General features: G+C 40.3%; 1 protein-coding gene across 8 annotated transcripts in view; it reads right to left on the reverse strand.

Annotated features, from left to right (window-relative positions):
- TAF1 (TATA-box binding protein associated factor 1) overlaps positions 1-21,239 on the reverse strand; it is a 163,445-nt gene extending 142,206 nt beyond the window's left edge. For 2 of the 8 annotated variants that reach the window (XR_004966850.1, XM_036304323.1), the window contains exons 1-18: positions 21,053-21,222; positions 19,915-20,029; positions 19,665-19,781; positions 14,498-14,620; positions 13,165-13,406; positions 12,556-12,774; positions 11,970-12,188; positions 11,417-11,624; positions 9,463-9,639; positions 8,744-8,871; positions 8,539-8,646; positions 8,244-8,417; positions 7,623-7,796; positions 7,081-7,185; positions 4,979-5,179; positions 4,676-4,817; positions 3,902-4,032; positions 2,862-2,942 (exon numbers count right to left, since the gene is read on the reverse strand). Coding sequence is in view for 7 of the 8 variants with exons in the window: in XM_036304323.1 (XP_036160216.1) it covers positions 2,862-2,942; positions 3,902-4,032; positions 4,676-4,817; positions 4,979-5,179; positions 7,081-7,185; positions 7,623-7,796; positions 8,244-8,417; positions 8,539-8,646; positions 8,744-8,871; positions 9,463-9,639; positions 11,417-11,624; positions 11,970-12,188; positions 12,556-12,774; positions 13,165-13,406; positions 14,498-14,620; positions 19,665-19,781; positions 19,915-20,029; positions 21,053-21,172 (2,784 nt within the window). In the remaining variant the exon portion in view is untranslated. Of the gene's footprint in view, positions 1-2,861; positions 2,943-3,901; positions 4,033-4,675; positions 4,818-4,978; positions 5,180-7,080; positions 7,186-7,622; positions 7,797-8,243; positions 8,418-8,538; positions 8,647-8,743; positions 8,872-9,462; positions 9,640-11,416; positions 11,625-11,969; positions 12,189-12,555; positions 12,775-13,164; positions 13,407-14,497; positions 14,621-19,664; positions 19,782-19,914; positions 20,030-21,052 lie in introns of all 8 variants that reach the window. The other 6 variants (XM_036304324.1, XM_036304325.1, XM_036304326.1 and 3 more) reach the window with 5 other exon arrangements.
- Between the last annotated feature and the right edge of the window lie 413 nt (positions 21,240-21,652).

The following is a 21,652-nucleotide window of genomic DNA, read 5'->3' on the forward strand; positions in this document are numbered from 1 at the left end:
TAGAATGAAAGAAAATATTTGTGTATCACATCTAATACAAGGTTAATATCCAGGAACATATAAAGAACTAGTCCTGCCCTAACCGGTTTGGCTCAGTGGACAGTGTCGGCCTGTGGACTGAAGGATCCCAGGTTCGATTCTGGTCAGGGGCATGTACCTTGGTTGTGGGCACATGCCCAGGAGGGGGTGTGCAGAAAGCAGCTGATCGATGTTTCTCTCTCATTAATGTTTCTAACTCTATCCCTCTTCCTCTCTGGAAAAACTCAATAAAATATACTGGGGGGGGGGACCCTCCTAGTCCTGGCTGGTGTGGCTCAGTTGGTGGGAGTGTCACTCCATATACTGAAAAGTCACAGTTCAATTCCTGATCAGGGCACATACCCAGGTTGTGAGTTTGACTCCCAGTGTAGGCGAGTATGGGAGATGACCAACCAATGTTTTTTTTCGCGCTCTCTCTCTCCCCCCCAACCCTGGCACTCTCTCTAAAGATCAATTTAAAAAAAAAAACTACACTCAACAACAAAAAACAAACAACCCAATTCAAACAACCCTTAACCCATGGGCTAAGGATGTGAATAGACACTTCTCGAAAGACATACAAAAGGCCAACAAGCACATGAAAAGATGCTCAACATCACTATTCATTAGAGAAATATAAATCAAAATCCCAAGGAGGCAGTCGGCAGGGGTCAGTGGTTGAGCATCGACCTATGTACCAGGAAATCTTGGTTTGATCCCCAATCGGGGCATATGCCCAGGTTTTGTGCTCGATTCCCAATGTGGGGTGTGCAGGAGGCAGCCAATCAATGTTTCTCTCTCATCACTGATGTTTCTCTCTCTCTCTCCCTCTCCCTTCCTCTCTGAAATCAATAAAAATATATCTTAAAAAACCAACGAGATACCACCTCACACCCAATAGGATGGCTACTATAAAAAAAAAACAAAAAACACAGTAACAAGTGCTGGCAAAAGTGTGAAATAACTGAAACTCTTACATACCATTGATAGGAACGTAAAATGGTGCAGCTGCTTTGAAAAACAAAAATGGAACTACCATATGATCTAGTAATCCCACTTCTGAGTATATATGCAAAAGAATTCAAAGTAGGTTTTGAACAGATATCTGCACACCCATGTTCATAGCAGAACTATTCACAATAGCCAAAAGATGGAAACACCTGTCCATCGATGGATAAAGAAACAAAATGTAGCATATACATACAATGAAATATTTAGCCTTAAAAAGAAAGAAAATTCTGACACAGACAAATCTTGAGGATATTATGCTACAGAAAATAAACAGTCACATAAAAACCAAAACTGTATGATTCCACTTAGGTGAAGTACCAAAAGTAGTAACATTCAGAGACAGAAAGTACAATAGTGGTTGCCAGGGCTGGAGAAGGGAGGACTGGGAAGTTATTGTTTAATGGATACTAGAGTTTCAGTTTTACAAGATGAAGAGTTCACCTTAGGCAGTTTGGCTCAGTTAGTTGGGCACTGTCCCATGTACCAGGAGGTTGCCAGTTTCATTCTAGGTCAAGGGCACATGCCCTGGTTGTGGGCTGGATCCCTGGTAGGGAGTGTGCAGCTGGCAGCTGATTGATGTGCTCTCACATCAATGTTTCTCTCCCCCTTCCTCTCTCTCAAAATCTAAATTATTCTTTATTTTAAATATATTTTTTTAAATATATTTTTAAAATATATTATACAGAGAGGAAGGGAGAGAGAGAGAGAGTTAGAAACATCGATGAGAGAGAAACATCGATCAGCTGCCTCCTGCACACCTCCCACTGGGGATGTGCCCGCAACCAAGGTACATGCCCTTGACCAGAATCGAACCTGGGACCTTTCAGTCCACAGGCCGACGCTCTATCCACTGAGCCAAACCGGTTAGGGCTAAATTATTCTTTTATTTTTTTTATTTTTATTTATTTATTTTTTTTTTTAAAGGGGCCTCCGGATCCCTCAGAGGTTTTTCTTTTTTTTTTAAATATATTTTATTGATTTTTTACAGAGAGGAAGGGAGAGAGATAGAGAGTTAGAAACATCGATGAGAGAGAAACATCGATCGGCTGCCTCCTGCACATCTCCCACTGGGGATGTGCCCGCAATCCAGGTACATGCCCTTGACTGGAATCGAACCTGGGACCTTTCAGTCCGCAGGCCGACGCTCTATCCACTGAGCCAAACCGGTTTCGGCAAATTATTCTTTTAAAAAATGAAGAGTTCTGGAGATTGGCTGTACAACAATGTAAATATACTAACACTACTGAACTGTATACACTTAGATTAAGATCGTAAATTTTATATAACATATATTTTAACACAATTAAAAGGATGTATACTATATGATTTCATTTATCTAAAATTCTAGAGAATTAAAACTAATCTGTAGTGACAGAAAGTAGATTAATAATTGTCAGGGTATAGGGAGGGTGGAGAAAAGAGTGAAAAGGATTTCAAAGGGGCACTAAGATGAAGATTTCATAGGTATAAACATACATTAAAACATATCAAATAATATACTTTAAATATGTGCTATTTATTCAATGTCAATCATATCTCAATAAGGCTGTTTTTTAAAAGGATAAATGGGAGTCCTAACTGGTTTTGCTGAGTGGCTAGAGAGTCAGCCTGCAGACTGAAGGGTCCTGGGTTTGATTCCGGTCAAGGGCACATGCCCGGGTTGTGGGCTCTATCCCCAGTAGGGGGCGTGCAGGAGCCAGCTGATCAATGATTCCCTCTCATCACTGATGTTTCTCTCTCCCTCGCCCTTCCTCTCTGAAATCAATAAAAATGTATATATTTTTTAAAAGGATAAATGGGATGTACTAATAAAAATTAGTGTAAAGCCATACCTCATCATCAATCTTCATCTGGAAATCTTCCTCATTTTCTTCTTCTGGAGCAAAAAAGGACTTCTCACCATAGCCAGCATCCTGGAAGAGGACAAATCCATCCATAAATCAAGCAGTAAGTTAAAAGACACAAGTTTCACTGACTACCAAGTACAGAATACCAAAGCCCAGTCTGCATACAGAATAGATTTTGCATAGTTTTTGCTCTATCTACCACCATTTTACATTCTTAGGCTATCTATATATATAAAAGTGTAAGTGACAGAACGACTGGTCGACATGACATGCACTGACCACCAGGAGGCAAACGTTCAACGCAGGAGCTGCCCCATGGTGGTCAGTGCGCTCCCACAGCCAACCACCCGTGGTCCCTAACCCTGGCCACCACCCATGGCTGGCTGAACCTTCTGCGGTCCCTCCCCCCAGCCAACCTCCGGTGGCCTTGATCAGCTGTGATCGCCAGCCAGGCTGAGGGACCCCACCAGTGCATGTATTTGTGCACCAGGCTTCTAGTCAGAACATAAAGGAAGCTAAATAGAAATGCTCATTAACTCAGAGGGATTGAGTTGTACTATCCCACCTTAGCTAGATCTTTCATATTTTGGCCTGGTAAGCATACTGTGCTTCTTTCCCCCGCCCCCCATTTTATTAATTTACTTCTATACTGTGCTTTGTTAAACCACATGTGTAGCACCATCATCTCAGCCCACTTGGAAAGATTCTGGAAGACAACTGAGAAGTACTTTCCCTGCTTACATACCTGTCTTGTAAAGAACAGAGTTTAAAGTCACCACCCAATGGATGAGCAACCATTTTCAAGGCAAAACAATCTGCCCTAAGTCCCTTCATTAAGCTGTCCCACCGATATTTAGCTACACTGTAGTTTTCTCCAGAACTGATACACCTCATACAGCTAGAATTTTCAAATAACTGATAATAATTTATTAACAATCATTTCTAAACCAGTGAAAATAGTTTTCATCCTCAAATCTCTGAAAAAACCCACAGGCATAGGCAGTACCCAAAAGGAAGATGTTCACCTTGAGTCGCTGCTCTGCAGCTATCATACTGTAATAAGCACAGCACTGCTCTGGAGACACCATAGCTCTGATCTCCTCTTCAGTTGGTAAACGAAAATCAGACTTCAGCACCCACCAATTTGAGTCCATCCCTAGAAAAGATACAGAGAGAATAAGACTGTTCTGACTTCCGAAAGCCCTTTTATTGACAGCAATAGGGATAGTAAACCAAGGCTGAACCAGGCAATGTTCTAGGAGGTACCAGGCCTAGCCACAGTTAGCATGACTAGGCAAGAAAATCCCTACTGCTAGGTTTCCTACATCTCATATAAGACATCCACCGCCCTAGATGGTTTGGCTCAGTGTTTGGAGCATTGGCCCACAGACTGAAGGGTCCCGGGTTCGATTCTGGTCAAGGACACATACCTGGGTTGCAAGCTCGATCCCCTGCCCTGGTCGGGGCTCATGCAGGAGGCAACCAATCGATGTGTCTCTTTCACTTCAATGTTTCTGTCTCTCCCCCTCCCTTCTACTCTCTCTAAAAACCAATGGAGAAAATATCCTCAGATGATGATTAACAACAACACCAACAGAAAGATATACACCACTTTGAATTTCCTAACAGGGAAATCAAAATGCAATCCTAGCTTCCATAAGTAAAAGATCTGCTACCTCCTCCTTTTGATGACTATCAATTTCTATTTTATTAGCCGTATGCTTATTCTTTAACTAAAAGCCCTAATTCCTTTTTTGGAAAGAGGCAGAAAGGACAAATAATCAGTCACAACTGATGACCTGTGCGTTTGAAGTCAGCACAGAGCTTTAGCCTCTTCCGGATGCTGCTTTCTGAATGAGAGGGAAAGGCTTTTTTTATATCTTCCATTCGGATCCGCCTTGGCCGATCTGCACTCTTCCAGAAGAGGCGGTAAATAAAAACCTGCCCAACAAACCAAATTTTTTTTATGTGGCAAAGTAAAGAATAACAGTCACTAGGAACCCTCCCTCTACTACACCCGTTTTGATTTTTCCTGATGTGCCCCCAAATACACATACCCTTTTATGTGTATCCTGATTCCCTCCTTATCCTCTCCTTCTTACCTGGAGAAAATCTCGAATATGTGTATTGGCCCTTTTGGAGTTGGGCCCAGGAACTTCAAACAAGGGGCACTGCTGGCCAACCACAAAGATATCCACTAATTCCCGAATGTAGTAACCTTGCCTTGTCCGAATGATAAGGAAATCAGTTTCTGGCATCTTATGAAGATAAATTGGGGCACGAAAAAGATTGTTCTCAAACGCCTAACAAAAGTAAAAACACGAAAATTATATATACACACACACACACACACACACACACACACACACACCCTAGGAAATTTAGTCAATAAAGGAAAACCAGTAATTTGCTCTCATCCCCATTATGCCATCCACCCAGCAATATAAACAAATTATAATATGTAACATCAAATGGGATTAGACAGATAATTTCCCCCCACTGGTTATTTTTAAAAATCAGTAGTGGGGAAACCATAGGATTTGGATTCAAATGACATTGACTGCTCTGCTACTATTCACTATATGATGTCAGATAAGTTAGTATCTCTAGCTTAATTTTCCTCATATACAAAACTGAGAAATTGAAAAAGCCTAACACCTTACCGGATTGCTACAAAGATTACATATGAAAATCACTTTAAAAACTAACAAGTACTATACTATCTACCCTAGACCCCAGCATAGACCCTGACATAATACAAGTGAGATCAAAACATTTGTTAAATAATTCTTTAAAAAACCAACAAAAACAACTAATAAAATAGAAAGTGTGCTAGAAAACACATTAAACACATAAGACAAAAACATTTGAGCTTGTTTAAGTAGCAGCCAGATAGGATCACCTGTAACAAGAAGCCTGTGATTTTAAGGAAAGACTTCTCAGAAAATCAGAAAAATGGGACAGAAAGATCTTCAATATATGGGTATGATAAGAAAATTATAAATATGAAATGTAGAGAGAAAAAAACTATACAAGATGAAAAAAAAGTATCTTTAAGAAACTACAAAAGCCACAAAGGGGATGGATTGATTGAAAATCTCAAAAGGAAGTTACAAGATGAGAATGCCAGGAACAATATAAAAATTACTAGAGGCCCGGTGCACAAAAATTCATGCACTCGGGGGGGCGGGGAGGGGGAGGCATTCCCTCAGCCCGACCTGCGCCCTCTTGCAGTCCAGGACCCCTTGGGGGATGCCCAACTGATGGCTTAGGCCTGCTCCAGGGGGAATCAGGCCTAAGCTGGCAGTTAGACATCCCTCTGGCAGCCCAGGAACCATTAGTCGGACATCCTTAGCACTGCCGCAGAGGCGGGAGAGGCTCCCTCTACCGCCCCTGTGCCGGCCAGCCATGAGCCGGCTTCTGGCTGAGCGGCACTCCCTCTGTGGAAGCACACTGACTACCAGGGGGCAGCTCCTGAGTTGAGCGTCTGCCCCCTGGTGTCAGTGCGTGTCATAGCGACTAGTCATTCTGCCGTTAGGGCCAATTTGCATATTACCCTTTTATTATATAGGATACTCAAAATATGGTGGAAAATGGACTATAGATGTAAAGGATAAAGAAAAAAAGGCTTTGAAGAGGCTTTAGAAAAATAAACAATAATAATAATGAACTCAGTACAAGAGTAGGGAAAATATTAAGATTGCTAAGAAAAAAGGAGTGGAGAAAAAAAGGAAAGTGCTAGAGATTTCCTCACATGACACTTCCCCTTAATAAAATATGTAAAAGGTAGGTTACCAGAGGGCCTGTCTACATCTATCAGAACAAAGGGGGTAAAAAAACAACACTTTACTATGTGGCTAAGGTTCAGGTGTGGTTCAATACTCAAAATGACAACTAATACAATTAAAACATACCAATTTTGCACATACAAAATTAACTACAGTAAATTATCAATCCAAGGTTGATTTGCCTATGCCACCCAGATGCTTCTGGACTTCTTATCCAGTGTGTCTTTTCAAAAAACTATTTTAAATTTATTTTATGAATGGCATGATTAGGAGCCAGTTTTACTAAAAAGATCAAAACATTATTTGGATTATAATGAACTTCCCCATATTTGGTGTAAGAGTAGTTATTTGAGATTACTAGCTACTTATTTGTCAATTTCCTTAGGAAAGAATTATAACAGGAAAGAATTCCTCACCTGCAGCAACTGGCCAGGATGGAGAGAGCCCAGAAAAGGAGAGGTATGGCAGTAAACAGTTTCTCCATATTTACAATCTGGGGCCCCGGGATCTTTTCCAGGTTTCTATAAGGAACACAGCAGACTCAGTCACTACCACAGAATATTATCAATAAACCTGCAAAAATAATTCATGAGCATGGCATTTTACTAACATTACGAACTACAAAAAGATACCATTCTTTTCTCTCAAGAAGTTTATAGTATAGAAAAGACAAAATATATGTTCACAGATTTTTTTTAAAAAATATATATTTTATTGATTTTTTACAAAGAGGAAGGGAGAGGGATAGAGAGTTAGAAACATCAATGAGAGAGAAACATCGATCAGCTGCCTCCTGCACATCCCCTACTGGGGATATGTCCGCACCAAGGTATATGCCCTTGACTGGAATCAAACCTGGGACCCTTCAGTCCGCAGGCTGATGCTCTATCCACTGAGCCAAACCGGCCAGGGCAATGTTCACAGATTATTAATAAAGATATTCTGAGCAGAGACTCACCCGCTTATAATAGTTTTTTATCTTGGTTGCCATGCCAACCTGCATCATTAATGGTCCATTTTCCTCACTGTATTCTGCTAGAATAAGATCTCCATCTTTGCCTGTGAGGTCCTGAGATGTGCGCATAAAAAACATCTCTCCACCACCTGAAGCTTGCCTCTCTTGTTCTCTCATCTGCCCAGAACAAAGAAATACAGTCCAGCTCCTCATAGAATAACACACATTGACATAGCTCATTCCAAGACAATGACACCAAAAACAATTTACCTTGCCTTTTCTTCAATTTAATTGAAAAAAAATTCAAACACATGAGCATTTATTATCCCACATCCTAGATACAAATGTTTATATTTTTGCCATGTTTTACCTGTAACTATCTCTCTACAGATTTTGCTGAACCACTTTTGAAAGCTGCAGTCATCATTGACACTTCACACTTAACTATTTTCACATGCATCTCCTAAGAATAAGGATATTCTCCTAAATACCAAAAACATTCTATCACATCTGAGAAAATAAACAATAATCCCCTAATATCATCTAATATCCAGTCCATTTCCCCAATTAATACTTTAATGTTAACTTTTATAACTATTTTTTCTAAATAGGATTCAATCATACCTTAGCCTTCTTTTTTATGTGCTTTAGCAAGGGCTGGACTGAGTGGGGACCTGGCTGAGACAATGCCCCAAAGGAGTACTTCTTCAGAGCTGGGCGATGGAATTGCCGGAGTTTGATGGGACCCATATGGGTGGGAAAGAAGGGCTGCCGTAATTCCACAGCAGGAATTGAGTGCTAAGACAGAAAATACAAGGATTCAAATTAAATACTAATTCCAACCTCAGCAAAATTGACTCATATGCCCCATCAGAACAAAGCAGTGATTCCCATCCTCCACAGAAAAAAATGCTTTTACCTGGATAATATTTCCTCCAAAAGTGCCTCGAAGACCCTGTTGCTTGGGATAGTAATATTCATCATTGGAGAGATTCCACGGATCTTTCACTTCTGGCTGAGACATGTTCTAATGACAGGTCATCAAATAAACCTTAGTCAGACTCCCTTTCTCCATTACCTTTCTTTGTTCTTCGAAACACTAGCACCCTTTTCTCTTCACTAACCTGCTGTGGTTCCTCCTTGATGACTCCTGTTTTCCCTAAGAGAATTCGACTCTTCTTTAGAGATGATTCCTTTTTATTCTCCTTGGAGGGGGAGTTAGATGTGGCCTCTTCCTTCTCATCAGGAATTTCTGAGGATGAAACAAAATCACTCTGGAGTTGCTATCTCTGAAGATTCACCTTCCTACTGATGACCTTGCATTCCGAACCAGATCTCTTACCCCACCCCAGACCATTTCTACTGCATGATTCACTCTAACCCAGCGGTTCTCAACCTGTGGGTCAAGACTCCTTTGGGGGTCGAACGACCCTTTCACAGGGGTCGTCTAAGACCATCGGAAAACACATACATAATTACATATTGTTTTTGTGACTAATCACTATGCTTTAATTATGTTCAGTTTGTAACAATGAAATTGGGGGTCACCACATGAGGAACTGTATTAAAGGGTCGCCGCATTAGGAAGGTTGAGAACCACTGCTCTAACCAAACTATACTCCTGACATATCAAAAGTACTACTTTCCAACATTTCTACCTTATGTGTTTTCCCTAAACAATACACAAATATCAGAAACTGACTACAACTTTGATCTCTCAAGCTGCTACCTAGAAGCTTCTAGATTTGACCTTCCCAAAACTTTTGGTTTATTCCTGCTCTTTGACATTAGCTGCAAGCTGTCAATTATGAAAGAGGAACACTGGTCCCTGCAAATATCATACCCAAAATAAGATTCTCATCATTGGGATCAAGTGTCAAAACAGGAGGCTCCAACAGCCAGGGCATGGCCTGAGCATCCCAAATAATGTTGTCCTCCCAACGTCCATACACCAGCTCCTCATTGTCAATGGGAAAAATGGAGTACCAAGGTTTATCATCATCCAGGGTGGCTGCAAAACCTAGTCAAAACAGAACACTCAATAGCAGACAAAACATTTATGCTCCTTTCAATCATGATTCTAGCAAAAGGAAAAGGAGCATATGTTAGTAAAGTTAATCATGTGACTGAAAAGTTACTCATGGTACTGAAAAGAAACATAATAGAGTGTATTTCTCATTTTAATAAAATGTTGCAGACAAAAAGTGTTCAGTGCAGTATTTTTGTAATAGTCAAAATATGAATGACCAAATAAAGGACTGGTTAAATTATGGTAATAAATAATATGGTAAAATATGCTAATGGTGATAATAAATTAGAAATATAATAATCTTTGGTAAGTTATCAAAACATCTATATAAGAATACTATACAACCAATAAAGCATTTAGATAGAATGGAAAGAAGGAAAAAACTATTTCTTAGATTTAAAAATGAGACATTTTTTTATTTTCCTCTAAATTATAAAAGTTATCCAGGTTAACTAAGAAAAATCTGGAAAATAGAAAGTTATAAGGAAGAAAACTGAAGTTTGTGATATTACAAACCACAAATCACCACTATAAACCCCATAGTATATATTCTTTTAGTCAGCTTTCCACATTTATATAGTTGTGTTTTTTTTTTCATTTACAAACAGGATATTAAATGTTACTTCATATTTTTTCCAGTAGGGGGCGTGCAAGACGCAGCTGATCCATGTTTCTCTCTCATGATGTTTCTAACTATCCCTCTCCCCTCCTCTCTGTAAAAAATCAATAAAATATATTTTTTAAAAATAATTAATAAAAAAATAAAATTAGCTTCCCATGTCATTAAACATTTCTGTGAAGAACTTTGAATGACATAGAATATTTATGTTAAGAGAAAAGCACAACATAAAAAACTGTACCTACAGAGATTAGCTTACCTACATACACACACAGAAAGAAAATCGAAAACAAAATACACCAAAAAGTTAAAAGGTGATCATCTCTGGATAGGATTACCAGTGATTTTTTTAAAATATATTTTATTGATTTTTTACAGAGAGGAAGGGAGAGGGAGAGAGTTAGAAACATCGACCAGATGCCTCCTGCACACTCCCTACTGGGGATGTGCCCGCAACCAAGGCGCATGCCCTTGACCAGAATCGAACCTGGGACCCCTCAGTCCGCAGGCTGATGCTCCATCCACTGAGCCAAACCAGTCAGGGCTACCAGTGATTTTTTTTAAATATATTTTTATTGATTTCAGAGAGGAAGGGAAAGGGAAAGAGAGATAGAAACATCAATGATGAGAATCATTGACCGGCTGCCTCCTGCACACCCCGTACTGGGGATGGAGCCTGCAACCTGGGCATGTGCCCTCGACCAGAATCGAACCTGGGACCCTTCAGTTCACAGGCCGATGCTCTGTCCACTGAGCCAAACCAGTTAGGGCGGATTACCAGTGATTTTTGATACTGCATTGCATTTTCAAAGTTTTCTACATGGCATATGATTTTTGTGCATACTTAAGAAGAGAAAAAGCAAATTCTAGAATGATAAAGACAAAGGGGCTTTGGAAACAAAAATAGATATAAAGATAAAGAATCATTATAGCTCAGAAAGATCTTTAACTTGAAAGTGGTTTTCATATTTTTCTAATGATGATTCCCATCCTAGCTTATTAATTAGTATAAAAAACTATTACCAGAATCAGAGTTCAGATCCAAAACATTTCACTATACCTCAGCAGCAGCAAAGCTCACAGCTAAGCCCACTCAGGATTACTGAGATGCAGGGCAGTGTGCTGGACACAGCTGGCAAGGAAGCATACCTTGCTGAACATTGTAAGCCATGGCATTTCTAGTCATGCTGGAAGGAAGCCAGCCTGCCAGGCTTGCACGCTGAGGTTTTGTCCCTTTGTGTTTGACATCCTCCCCATCCCAGATGATATCATCCTCCCAATGCAGTTGTGTCACCATCAGGAAGTTTTCATCAGCCAGAAGATCAGTGCCACTGCTTTCCTCAAATTTCCTAAAGTCCTGTAGAAGCAGGGAAGGAACAACAAATTCCTGAATGGTCATGTGTCAAAGTTCCCACTCCAAATCCCACATCACATACATCAAATATGGACCTTGACTTGAAAGAAAAACCTGATAATGAAGGAGTATCTGCCTCCTACTCTTAGTCTAGTATAGCACTCATTTCACAAACAGAATTCTTACAATGGGTCCTAGTTGCCAGGGTGATATACCATACCAAGCAAAAGGCTTAGACACATAAATTTCCCACCAAAGAAACCCTACCCAATATCTTCCCAATTGAAAAGTAAAACTGATAGGACCTTCGGCACACTGATTCTTTTCTTACATACCAGTATTGCTTACCTCTATCATTCTACCTTTTATCACAGGTTCATGTTCCATCTTTCTCAGTTTGAAGCCATAGTCAAACCCACTGCCATCTTCAGGGACACCCAGCATATCATACCACAGTCGGGCAGGCCCATAACGCCACTCAGCTACTCTTGGTTTGGTATCTGTCACTTTATCTATATCTCCAGTAGACTGGGAAAACTTGGACTCCACAGGAGCCATCATTGTGATCTGCAACAGATGAAGTAGAAAGGGAAGAGGCTTTCCTAACCACAGATGTCCTAAGAGGAGTCATAAGGATACTTCTTGAACAGAACTGGAGTTAGAATTAGAATACAAACAATGAAGGTATATCACGGCACACTGCCTATCATTTAAACTTTCTTATTCACCAATGTGTATATTACCATTTGCCTGCCCCCAATACTTTTCCATTACAATAGAGAAGGAACAGCCACTGGGATTGAACCCATCATTACTTTCTGATAATCAGCATAGGACTCAGCCTGCTAAGATGTTATATCCAATTTAGACATGAGCTAGGGAGAACTCTTTTGTCCCCTTATAAGTCTTAATCCCAGGTCTCTATTTTGCCTACTTCATCATCAGAAAGACACTGCTCTGGAGGTGGTGGTGGAGCATAGTCGTAGATCCATAAAGACTTCTGGTTGACTTCTGATTCTACTGAGCACTCCACCTCCTGAATCTGCTCTTCCTGTATCAGCTCACGGTGCTTCTTCTTCCTCTTTCTCCGAGCACTCCGCCAAACAGATGGGACATTTTTTCCTGGTCCAAAAAGACGCAGGAAGCGTAACACCTAGAACACAGAACATTTTACTATGTCAGAGATTCATGTCAGATAGAAAACAGCAGCATCTGGGTCTGAAAATTCCCTTGAGGGGTCTATTCAACCGTCAGAGAGGGATTAAGGAGTGCTGAATTCAGATTTATAACTCTATCCAAAAAAGTAAAGAAGTGTCCCTTAATAATTTGAACTAGTTCAAGACAACAAAGACAATTTATAGTGAGAACTATATAAATCACCTGTACTACAATGTACACAACTTTTTTAAAAGACCTGATACAATGTCATTGAATAGGGAAACCTTTAGATCTTATCCATTCTATATTCAGCATTTTAACAACAGAATTCAGTATTGAGAAGAGGTCAGTGGTTTTCAATGTAGATATTCTCCATAGAAAGTACCTTCCCAGGCCGAAATTCTGGGAAAAGTTCTGTGACACTCGGCAACAGCTTGGTAGCATCATGCTGCATAATCCCAGCCAATGGTAGGGTCAGCTTTCCATCCTCAGATTCTGCCTGTGTTGCTTCCTGAGGTCCCATCTCAGATTCTGAGTCAGAGGAACTACTGAAGTCCACTTTTTCTGAGGCCAAAGAGGAAGGAGCAATGATGGAGGGCAAGATGATGCCTTCTCCATCTTCAGACACTGCAACAAGGAAGAAAAACCCCCTTGGCATGTAACTGTGAGCATATTTCCTCAAATTCAGCCAACACCAACTCCAGGTACTATGCATGGCTCAGTGGCAGGGGATATAGTTCCAAGCACCCAAATTACTAACAGTATGCAACCCAGAAAATTCATTCCAACTCAGTATCTCCCACCATCCCCAACTCACCTTGTACCTGGTACCCTAGGGTTGTGATGAGAGAAAACAAACACTATTACTACATTTACTACTTTCTGTAAGTATGTCAGGTTAAAGGAATATTACCAATAGCAAACTTATATAACACTTTTATACCAATCAAGCCTTACCATGTCCAGTTCAGGGAACCATAGCTAGAAAAAAAACTTTAAGTCCACAAGATAATGAAATTATTTAGCATAAAATAACATATGACACAAAGTTAACCAATGGTATTCAGCCTACAGACTAAAAAGGAAATGACTTAAAGCTCTAATAGCAGAAATTTAGGTTACATAAACCTCAAAATACAGGAAGATCAAACACACTGCTCTTCCCAATCTACTGTTGCAGATATAAAAATAGGTGAGAGGATCCCTGAAGACCCTGCCTTTGAAATCTCTGAACCTGATAGCTAGCTCTCTATTATCCATATACATTTTAGGGTGCCTTACCTATTTAACTATTTCTTTTCAAGAGAATCATTTAAACAACAAGTAGTTTCCAAATACCAGTATGCAGATCAGTTGCTTCAGAAATTACTCTGGGAATGCCTTGAAATTAATGGGGTCTACCCCAGATCTTCTAAATCACACTTTCCAGGGGAGAGTCAGAAATCTGTATTTTTAAAAAGACTTGCGGTGATTCTGATAGGCAGGCAGATTTGAGAACCACTGACCCAAACATTTTCTTAAATGCATGCTAAATACTGCCGTCAAACATTTTAAAAGTAAAACTTCCCTTTAATATGGAAATTTAAAATTTGTATGAACAGTTCTGGAAGTTATAGCCTTTCCCAGCAGCTTAATTTTAACAGCCCCCTATGTGTGCCAAAGCCTGGACTTAGGAATGGAACTTGCTACTTAGACAAAAGTAGACTGTCTCTGCTTACCACCAGTAATAGCATCCTGGTCCTTATCCTTCTTTAATGGTCCTGGGGGTGGAGGTGGAGGAGGCATCAACTTGCAATCAATGTCTTCACAATCAGCATCATAGTCATCATCATCATATTCTACTAAAAACAAGGTGATCTCAATATCCAGAATGTCAGAAAATAACCCTGAACTCCCTTGTCACTCAAGATTTTAAAGTACCACATAAAGCACTATGCAAATTCCTTAAAAACACACAGAAGATGCAGCTTCTGCCTTCAGAAAGAGATGATGTGATATCACCAAATGCTGTAACACTACATACTAGGTGTACCAGTTAATGCGGATTTTTTTCAATAGATGGAGTTACACATATGTTGATATATATGCAATTTGAAATGTATGCTATTTTGTTGTACTGACAGCAAGCTTCAAAACTTCATATGTCAAATTTGCTGAAGGTGTTAACATCATAGATACTTTTACACTTAAAAATGTCGAATTTCATGCCAAAAAAGAGCATTTGCAGGAAGTTTTAATTCATTACTTTATTTTGAAAAAAAAGTTATCGTATACTTCGTGAAGTTTATGGTGAACATGTTCCATCTCAAGATACTCGTGAGTGCTGGTTTAAACGCTTTAAAAGTGATTTCGATGTGAAAGACAAAGAACGTCCAGTTCAACCGAAAATGTTCGAAGACCAACAATTACAAGCATTATTGGATGAAGATATGTGTCAAACTCAAAAACAACTTGCAGAAAGATTAAACGTTGCTCAGCGAACAATTTCCAATCCATTTACAAGGAATGGGAAATATTTTAAAGGAAGGAAAATGGGTGCCCCAACAACTGAACGAAAGACGAATAGAAAACTGGAAAGTCATCAGTAAAATGTTGCTTCAATGGCACAAAAGAAAGTCTTTTTTGCATAGAATTGTGACTGGCAATGAAAAGCGGATTTATTTTGAGAATCCCAAATGCACAAAATCATGGGTTAATCCAGGTCAACCATCAACATCGACTGCAAGGCCAAATCGCTTCAGAAAGAAGACAATGCTCTGTGTTTGGTGAGATCAGGAAGGTGTGGTGTATTATGAACTTCTCAAACCAGGTGAACCCGTTAATACTGATCACTACCGACAACAAATAATCAATTTGAACCACGCTTTGATCGTGAAACAACCAGAACAGGCCAGAAGACACAGCAAAGTAATTTTGCTTCATGATGACGCACCATCACACACTTCAAAACCAGTTAAAGACACGTTAAAAGATCTTGCCTGGGAAGTATTAACCTACCCACCGTATTCACCAGACCTTGCTCCTTCAGATTACCACTTGTTCTGATCGATGGCACACGCACTTTCTGAGCAGCACTTCAAAACATACGAAGAAGTGGAAAATTGGGTCTCTGAATGGTTTGCCTCAAAACAAGAAAAGTTCCATTGGGACTATACACAAATTACCTGAAAGATGGGGGAAATGTGTAGCTAGCGATGGACATTACTTTGAATAAAGCACTTTTGATGTTTCTCTTGAAATTATCGTGTTTTCTTTGATTATAAAATCCGCCATTATTAACCAGTACACCTAGTATAACTCTTATTGGTGAGGGAGCTCGCAAGAATTGCTTGAAACCTTTGCTCCTGCTCCTGATCAAATCCTATTTTATTTATTTTCACCCTAATCAATCTTACAATTGAATTTAACATTCTGTCAGTTTCCTTAAAGACGGGACTTTCTTCTCTCCTCCCAAGTCTTTGACACATTTTTTTTTTCTGTCTACCTTCTGCAGTTTATTATTCTCAATGGCATCACTCAACACTTGGTCCTGAACACTCTACTTTTATTCCTCTACACACTTTCCATTCCCTTTTCTCAACAATCACCTTTTCCAGATTTAACCCAAATCTACGTCTTGCCCTGACATACCCCCTATACAATTGCAACACATGTTCTGCTGCCTAAAGAGCCTTCCCACTCAGATATTCAAACTGCATCTCATATCACACTGAAATATCCTTCACCTCTTTTAAAATCCCTTTGGTTACTATCAATACCACCTCCATCCTCATTTCCTGAGCTTATAATTTTAGTCTCCTACACCAACCCCTTACCAACACACCTTTTCTAATCAATCATTAATAGTCATTATAGCAATGTCCATTTATTGAGCTCCCATAATGTGCTAGGTATTTGTAGCCATTTTATCTATAATCCTCCCAATAATGCAACAATGTAGAATTATTCTGAGATACAGAAGTTAAGCAACTTAGGATCATATGGTTTTAAGTGACAAAGTCAGAATTCAAGCCTGGTTTAACAACAGAGCCTGTACTCTTTCAAACACATTTCCTCACACACCAAGCCCACTGATCCTTTTTCAGCAACTCTCAAGCTTGAACCTGCCTATCATTTTCTGATACTGTCACTCTAGTCCTTGATAAATCTAGCCTGCAAGAACAATCTCCAAGTAATCTCCAAGCAGCTCTGCCCCTTTACCCTTTTTCTAAACAAATCCCCAAAGTATTAACTATCACTTTTCATTTTCACTTAGGAAGGCGACTAACATTAACAGAGATCTATCATTACACTGTATTATGTAGAGTCTTTCACACTGATAATGAACTTAAATTTCCCCACCAAAAGCCCTATTAATGGGGTAGGTATTATCACCTTCACTGCAGACAGAAAAACTGAGGGATTATTACAAATGAGAAGTCCATGATGACAAATGATTAATAGGCTTATGATGGTGAACACTTCATTAAGTAAATAAATTTTGAAACACTATGTTATACATCTGAAACTAATATAATATTGTATGTCAACTATAATTTAACCACATAAATAAATACAGCCCTGGCTAGATGAAAACAAAAACAAAAACAAATGAGAAGTCCAAACTTCAGAGAATAAGCAACTTTCCCAGGGGCAAACTAAATATGGAGTTGGGATTTGAACCTATGATATGCTGACTCCAAAGTCCATTTTCTTTTCATTATACCACCCTACCTCTTACTTAGAGCAGTGGTTCTCAACCTTGGCTGCACATTAGAATCACCTGGGAATCTTTTTAAAATCCTGATTTCTGGGCCCCATCCTCCGGAAATCCTGTTTCTTTGTTATGGGGTGGGGCCACAACATTAGTAAACAAATATACAGAATTTCCGAAGGATGAGGCCCAGAAATCAGGATTTTAAAAAGATTCCCAGGTGATTCTAATGTGCAGCCAAGGTTGAGAACCACTGCTTTAGGGCATCAATTCCCAAGTAATACATACAAAAAGGTGCCATCAAATCTATCCTTGGTTCTTGCTATTTGGCAGTGTTTTCCATTCCTTTCAAGAAAATATGCTGGTCAAATTCCCCCACACACGATTTCTATTTTCAAACCTTTAGACAAGCCATGTTTCCAAACCAATATGCCCTGCTGCTTCCGCTCCATTAAACATCTTTCAAAAATTTTACTTAAAATTCACCTGTGAAGCCTTTTCTAATGACCTCCACCCACTTCCAATTATTCCAAAGAAACACCCTTGGAAATCAAGCTGTGTGAAGAGGCCAATGCCAGGGAAAGAGGAAACTACAAGCATAGATAAAGGCATCCTCAGAGGACAAAGGAACTTAGAAAAGAACATGTCAGAGTACTCAGACTCTACCTAATGCAGCATAATCCTTTCCAGGTCAGCTCATAAAATCCAACTAGGAAACCCCCACCTACCCTCTTCCTTACCATCCCTAGCCAAGACAATAAATCTACCTGAAAAGTACATCCTCTGAAAATCAGAGCTGCTACCACCTTTCCCTTAGCGTAAGTCAGGATGCTCAAAAACAATAGTTATGGCCCAGCCAGTGTGGCTCAGTGGTTGAGCGTCAACCTGTGAACCAGGAGGTCACGAGTTCAATTCCCAATCAGGGCATATGTCTGGGTTGTGGGCTGGATCCCCAGTGTGGGGCATACAGGAGGCAGCCAATCAATGATTCTCATCATTGATGTTTCTCTCTCTCCCTCTCTGAAATCAATAAAAATATATTTTTAAAAAATAACAGTTATGCTATATGACATAGCTATTTTGGCAGCTCCTCAAAACTAAATATAACACTCTATACAAAAACATGAGCTTGTAGCTGACTTATGTCTTCTTATGATGAATAATTTTGCTTTGCATTCATTTATCCCACCTTCCCCAAATGATAACAATATCCCTGAAGGGGTAAGGCCTGTATTTTTTATTTTTCTGGGTTATTCATTCTGTCTGTGGTGCAGTTAATTCTCTTTATACAAGCAGCATTCAAATCCATTAACTGGCCCTGAAGAAACTAAATTCAAGTACTTACCAAGGTTTTATCTACATTTCTCAGCAGCCTGAAATCTAATTCAAAGAGGTGGACAACGAGCAACTTCATATAAAAATTTCGAGGAAGAGGTAGTGTGGGGCTGAGGAAAGCATGAACTATGACCTAGATTCTAGACCACAGAACTGAGCTCAAGATCAGAATATGGATTTTATTATCTTTGTACCATACTGTCCATCACAGTTTATAGCACATGACAGGTGCTCAATCAAAGTCTAATAAACTGAGTTGCTGAATTAGTCCAGGTCTGCCACTAGCTAACTGTAGAACTTTTAATAAAGTTCCACATTTTATTAAAGTTCTCTAATATTCAAGTTTTACTAATCTATGATGAGGTTAAGAATAATTCATCACTAAGACCCCTTCCAACTCTGACATGATTCTATAATGCAGCACATTACATATGTGGTAAGCATTAAGTGCATTATGTAAGCGTATAGGTAGTTAGTGATTAACAGAAGTTGAGCCAATAAATACATGTGGTCATTTATATGACATTGTAGCCTTAATCCTTCCTTAAGGACAAAGACTGAGTTTAGATAGCATCTAAAACAGTACCATGAATGCTTTAGCAACTGAAATACCAGATGATAACAGGGAAGTATCATCCTTACTTAACATTCATCAAGAATTTGGGATTAACCAGTATGAGAAATAAAAGCCTGAGGATGGCGACATACTCTGCCCCAGAGCTGAGCTCAAAAAGAGAGAGAAGCAGAATGAAAGCACAGAGGGCAAGAACAATGACAGAAACCACATATAGAAGCAAATTGGACTACACAGCAAGAAAATGCACTGGAATGCTCTGATGATGACACCAAAGAATCACCTGAGTGGCAAAGGGGCTGCAAGCTCCCCATTGTTTGCTGGTATCTTCGACTTTCATCTTCTGCTACCTCACTGATGTCTGAATAGTCCACAGCATCTTCTGTGCTCCTGATCCATCCTGTAAGTAAAAGCAGGAGGACAGAGCTCAACAAAGAGCAACTCTCACTCCCTTAGGTAATTCCCATGGAAAAGTACATGTATAGAAAGTAGCCAGCCTCCTCCCCCGCCTTGCTCCCCGTGACCTACTTCACCTTCATCATTTACCAGAGCACCGTCATTCCCAGTCAATTCTTCATTTGCCGTGAGTTCAGTGATCAGGCTGCCCAGACCCAAAGCCCCCAAGCCTGCCAAGTGCTTCTTACACTCCTGAAAAAGTCAGCACCAGAAGGAAGACAACAACTAAACTCAAGCGTCCCACACCACAAGGCTTATTTCCCTGATCTGCATAGCTACAAATACACAAGAAAAATGACTATGCTGCATGCTAAAAGGAGCATCCATCACATTCAAGACTGTAAGGTACATCTTCCTTCCACTAAACTCCACGCTGATCAGACCTTTATTAACATATGCCCAATTTCATCACCATGTTTTAAAGTAACATAAGCAAAGATAATTTAAAGAACCACCACCAAAACTAAATTAATGGAACAGTAGTTCTATGAATAAAAGCTAAGGAAACTGAGGTCATGTTGGATTAAAGAAAACAAGGCAAGAACTTTTTTTGCTAACGTGTGTGTGTTGAAGGGGAGGAGGAATATTGGTCACTATTTCCTCCAAGATAAAATGAATCTAAATACAAGTAACTGAGTTTCAGCTGGGCACGTGAAACAATTTCATGGATGTCAGGGAACACTGGGGAAACGACCCAAGATGTGCACGGGGACCACAAAAGGTCTGCCCCAGATAGTTTGAACACTCATGTCCTAAGAAGTGGGTCCTGAACCACATGATCTCTTGCCGGTTCTGTTCAGCCCTCTAGCTCTAGCTCTAGAGCCATTTCAGTGCAGCCATGTCAGAAAGCAGGCAATTTCAAGAATCCCCAAGAAGGTTCTCATAGAAACGGTTTGAAAGCAACTTCACTAGAAGCTAAGCTGCTATTTTTCCTGCTGCCTGGTCAGGAAAGTTATTTCCAAAGCCACCCACATCAGCACCCCTGAACTTACGGGGGCTTGCCTACCATTCTCTCTGCTCGCCACCCTCGCCCAGAACTGAGCCCCTCACTCTACGTTACTGCACGCTCTACTAGGCTGCTATCTGCTTGTCGTTCCCTCTCCTCCAACGCTAACATTGCCCTCTGTTCTCGGGTCCTAAGCACCCTCTACTCTTCTCCACTTCCTCTCCTTAGTCGCACCACTCCCAGACCTAAGCCCACGCCAATCCCCTCACATCGTCCAAGACGCTTTCCCCCTCCAGCTGCCCGGCTCCATTGATGTTGCCAAAAAGGAATCCAGTTAAAGAAAATGGGCAGCCCCCTGTAGAATCTTCATCGCTGTCCGTGTCTGACATGATGGCGGCCGTGGCACCCGCAGCGGCTGCGGGAACCTGCAAATCCCTGCTTGGACCCATGTACCGGATATACGACTATTAGTCGCCCAGAAGTGACTCACGGTACTCCCTGACCTTATCCGCCCCTGCCGGAAACGAAATGGGGGGGGGGGGGGGAATGACCCGGAAGGACCGGTTTTCCTACAAGAAAGTAGAATTGGTGTTACTACTTTACTAACGGATTTTGATTCGACCATACACGATCAGGAGGCTGGATATCTAGAAAGCGATTGGCCAAAGAAAATGTTCGATCCTGCCCCTTATATTTACCTGCGCAGGAGCATTCTCATTGCACCGGATCTTCCACCAATCGGAAGGAGTGGCCTGGATCACGTGACTACGTTAGGTCACACGTTAGACAGTACACGGAAGTAAGGATGAGAACTGGTGGTGTTTGTGTGCTGTCCGCCAATTCATCGTTCAGTCCCAAAGAGAAATCAG

This window comes from Myotis myotis, unplaced genomic scaffold, assembly GCF_014108235.1.
Source record: "Myotis myotis isolate mMyoMyo1 unplaced genomic scaffold, mMyoMyo1.p scaffold_m19_p_4, whole genome shotgun sequence".
Taxonomy (NCBI): domain Eukaryota; kingdom Metazoa; phylum Chordata; class Mammalia; order Chiroptera; family Vespertilionidae; genus Myotis; species Myotis myotis.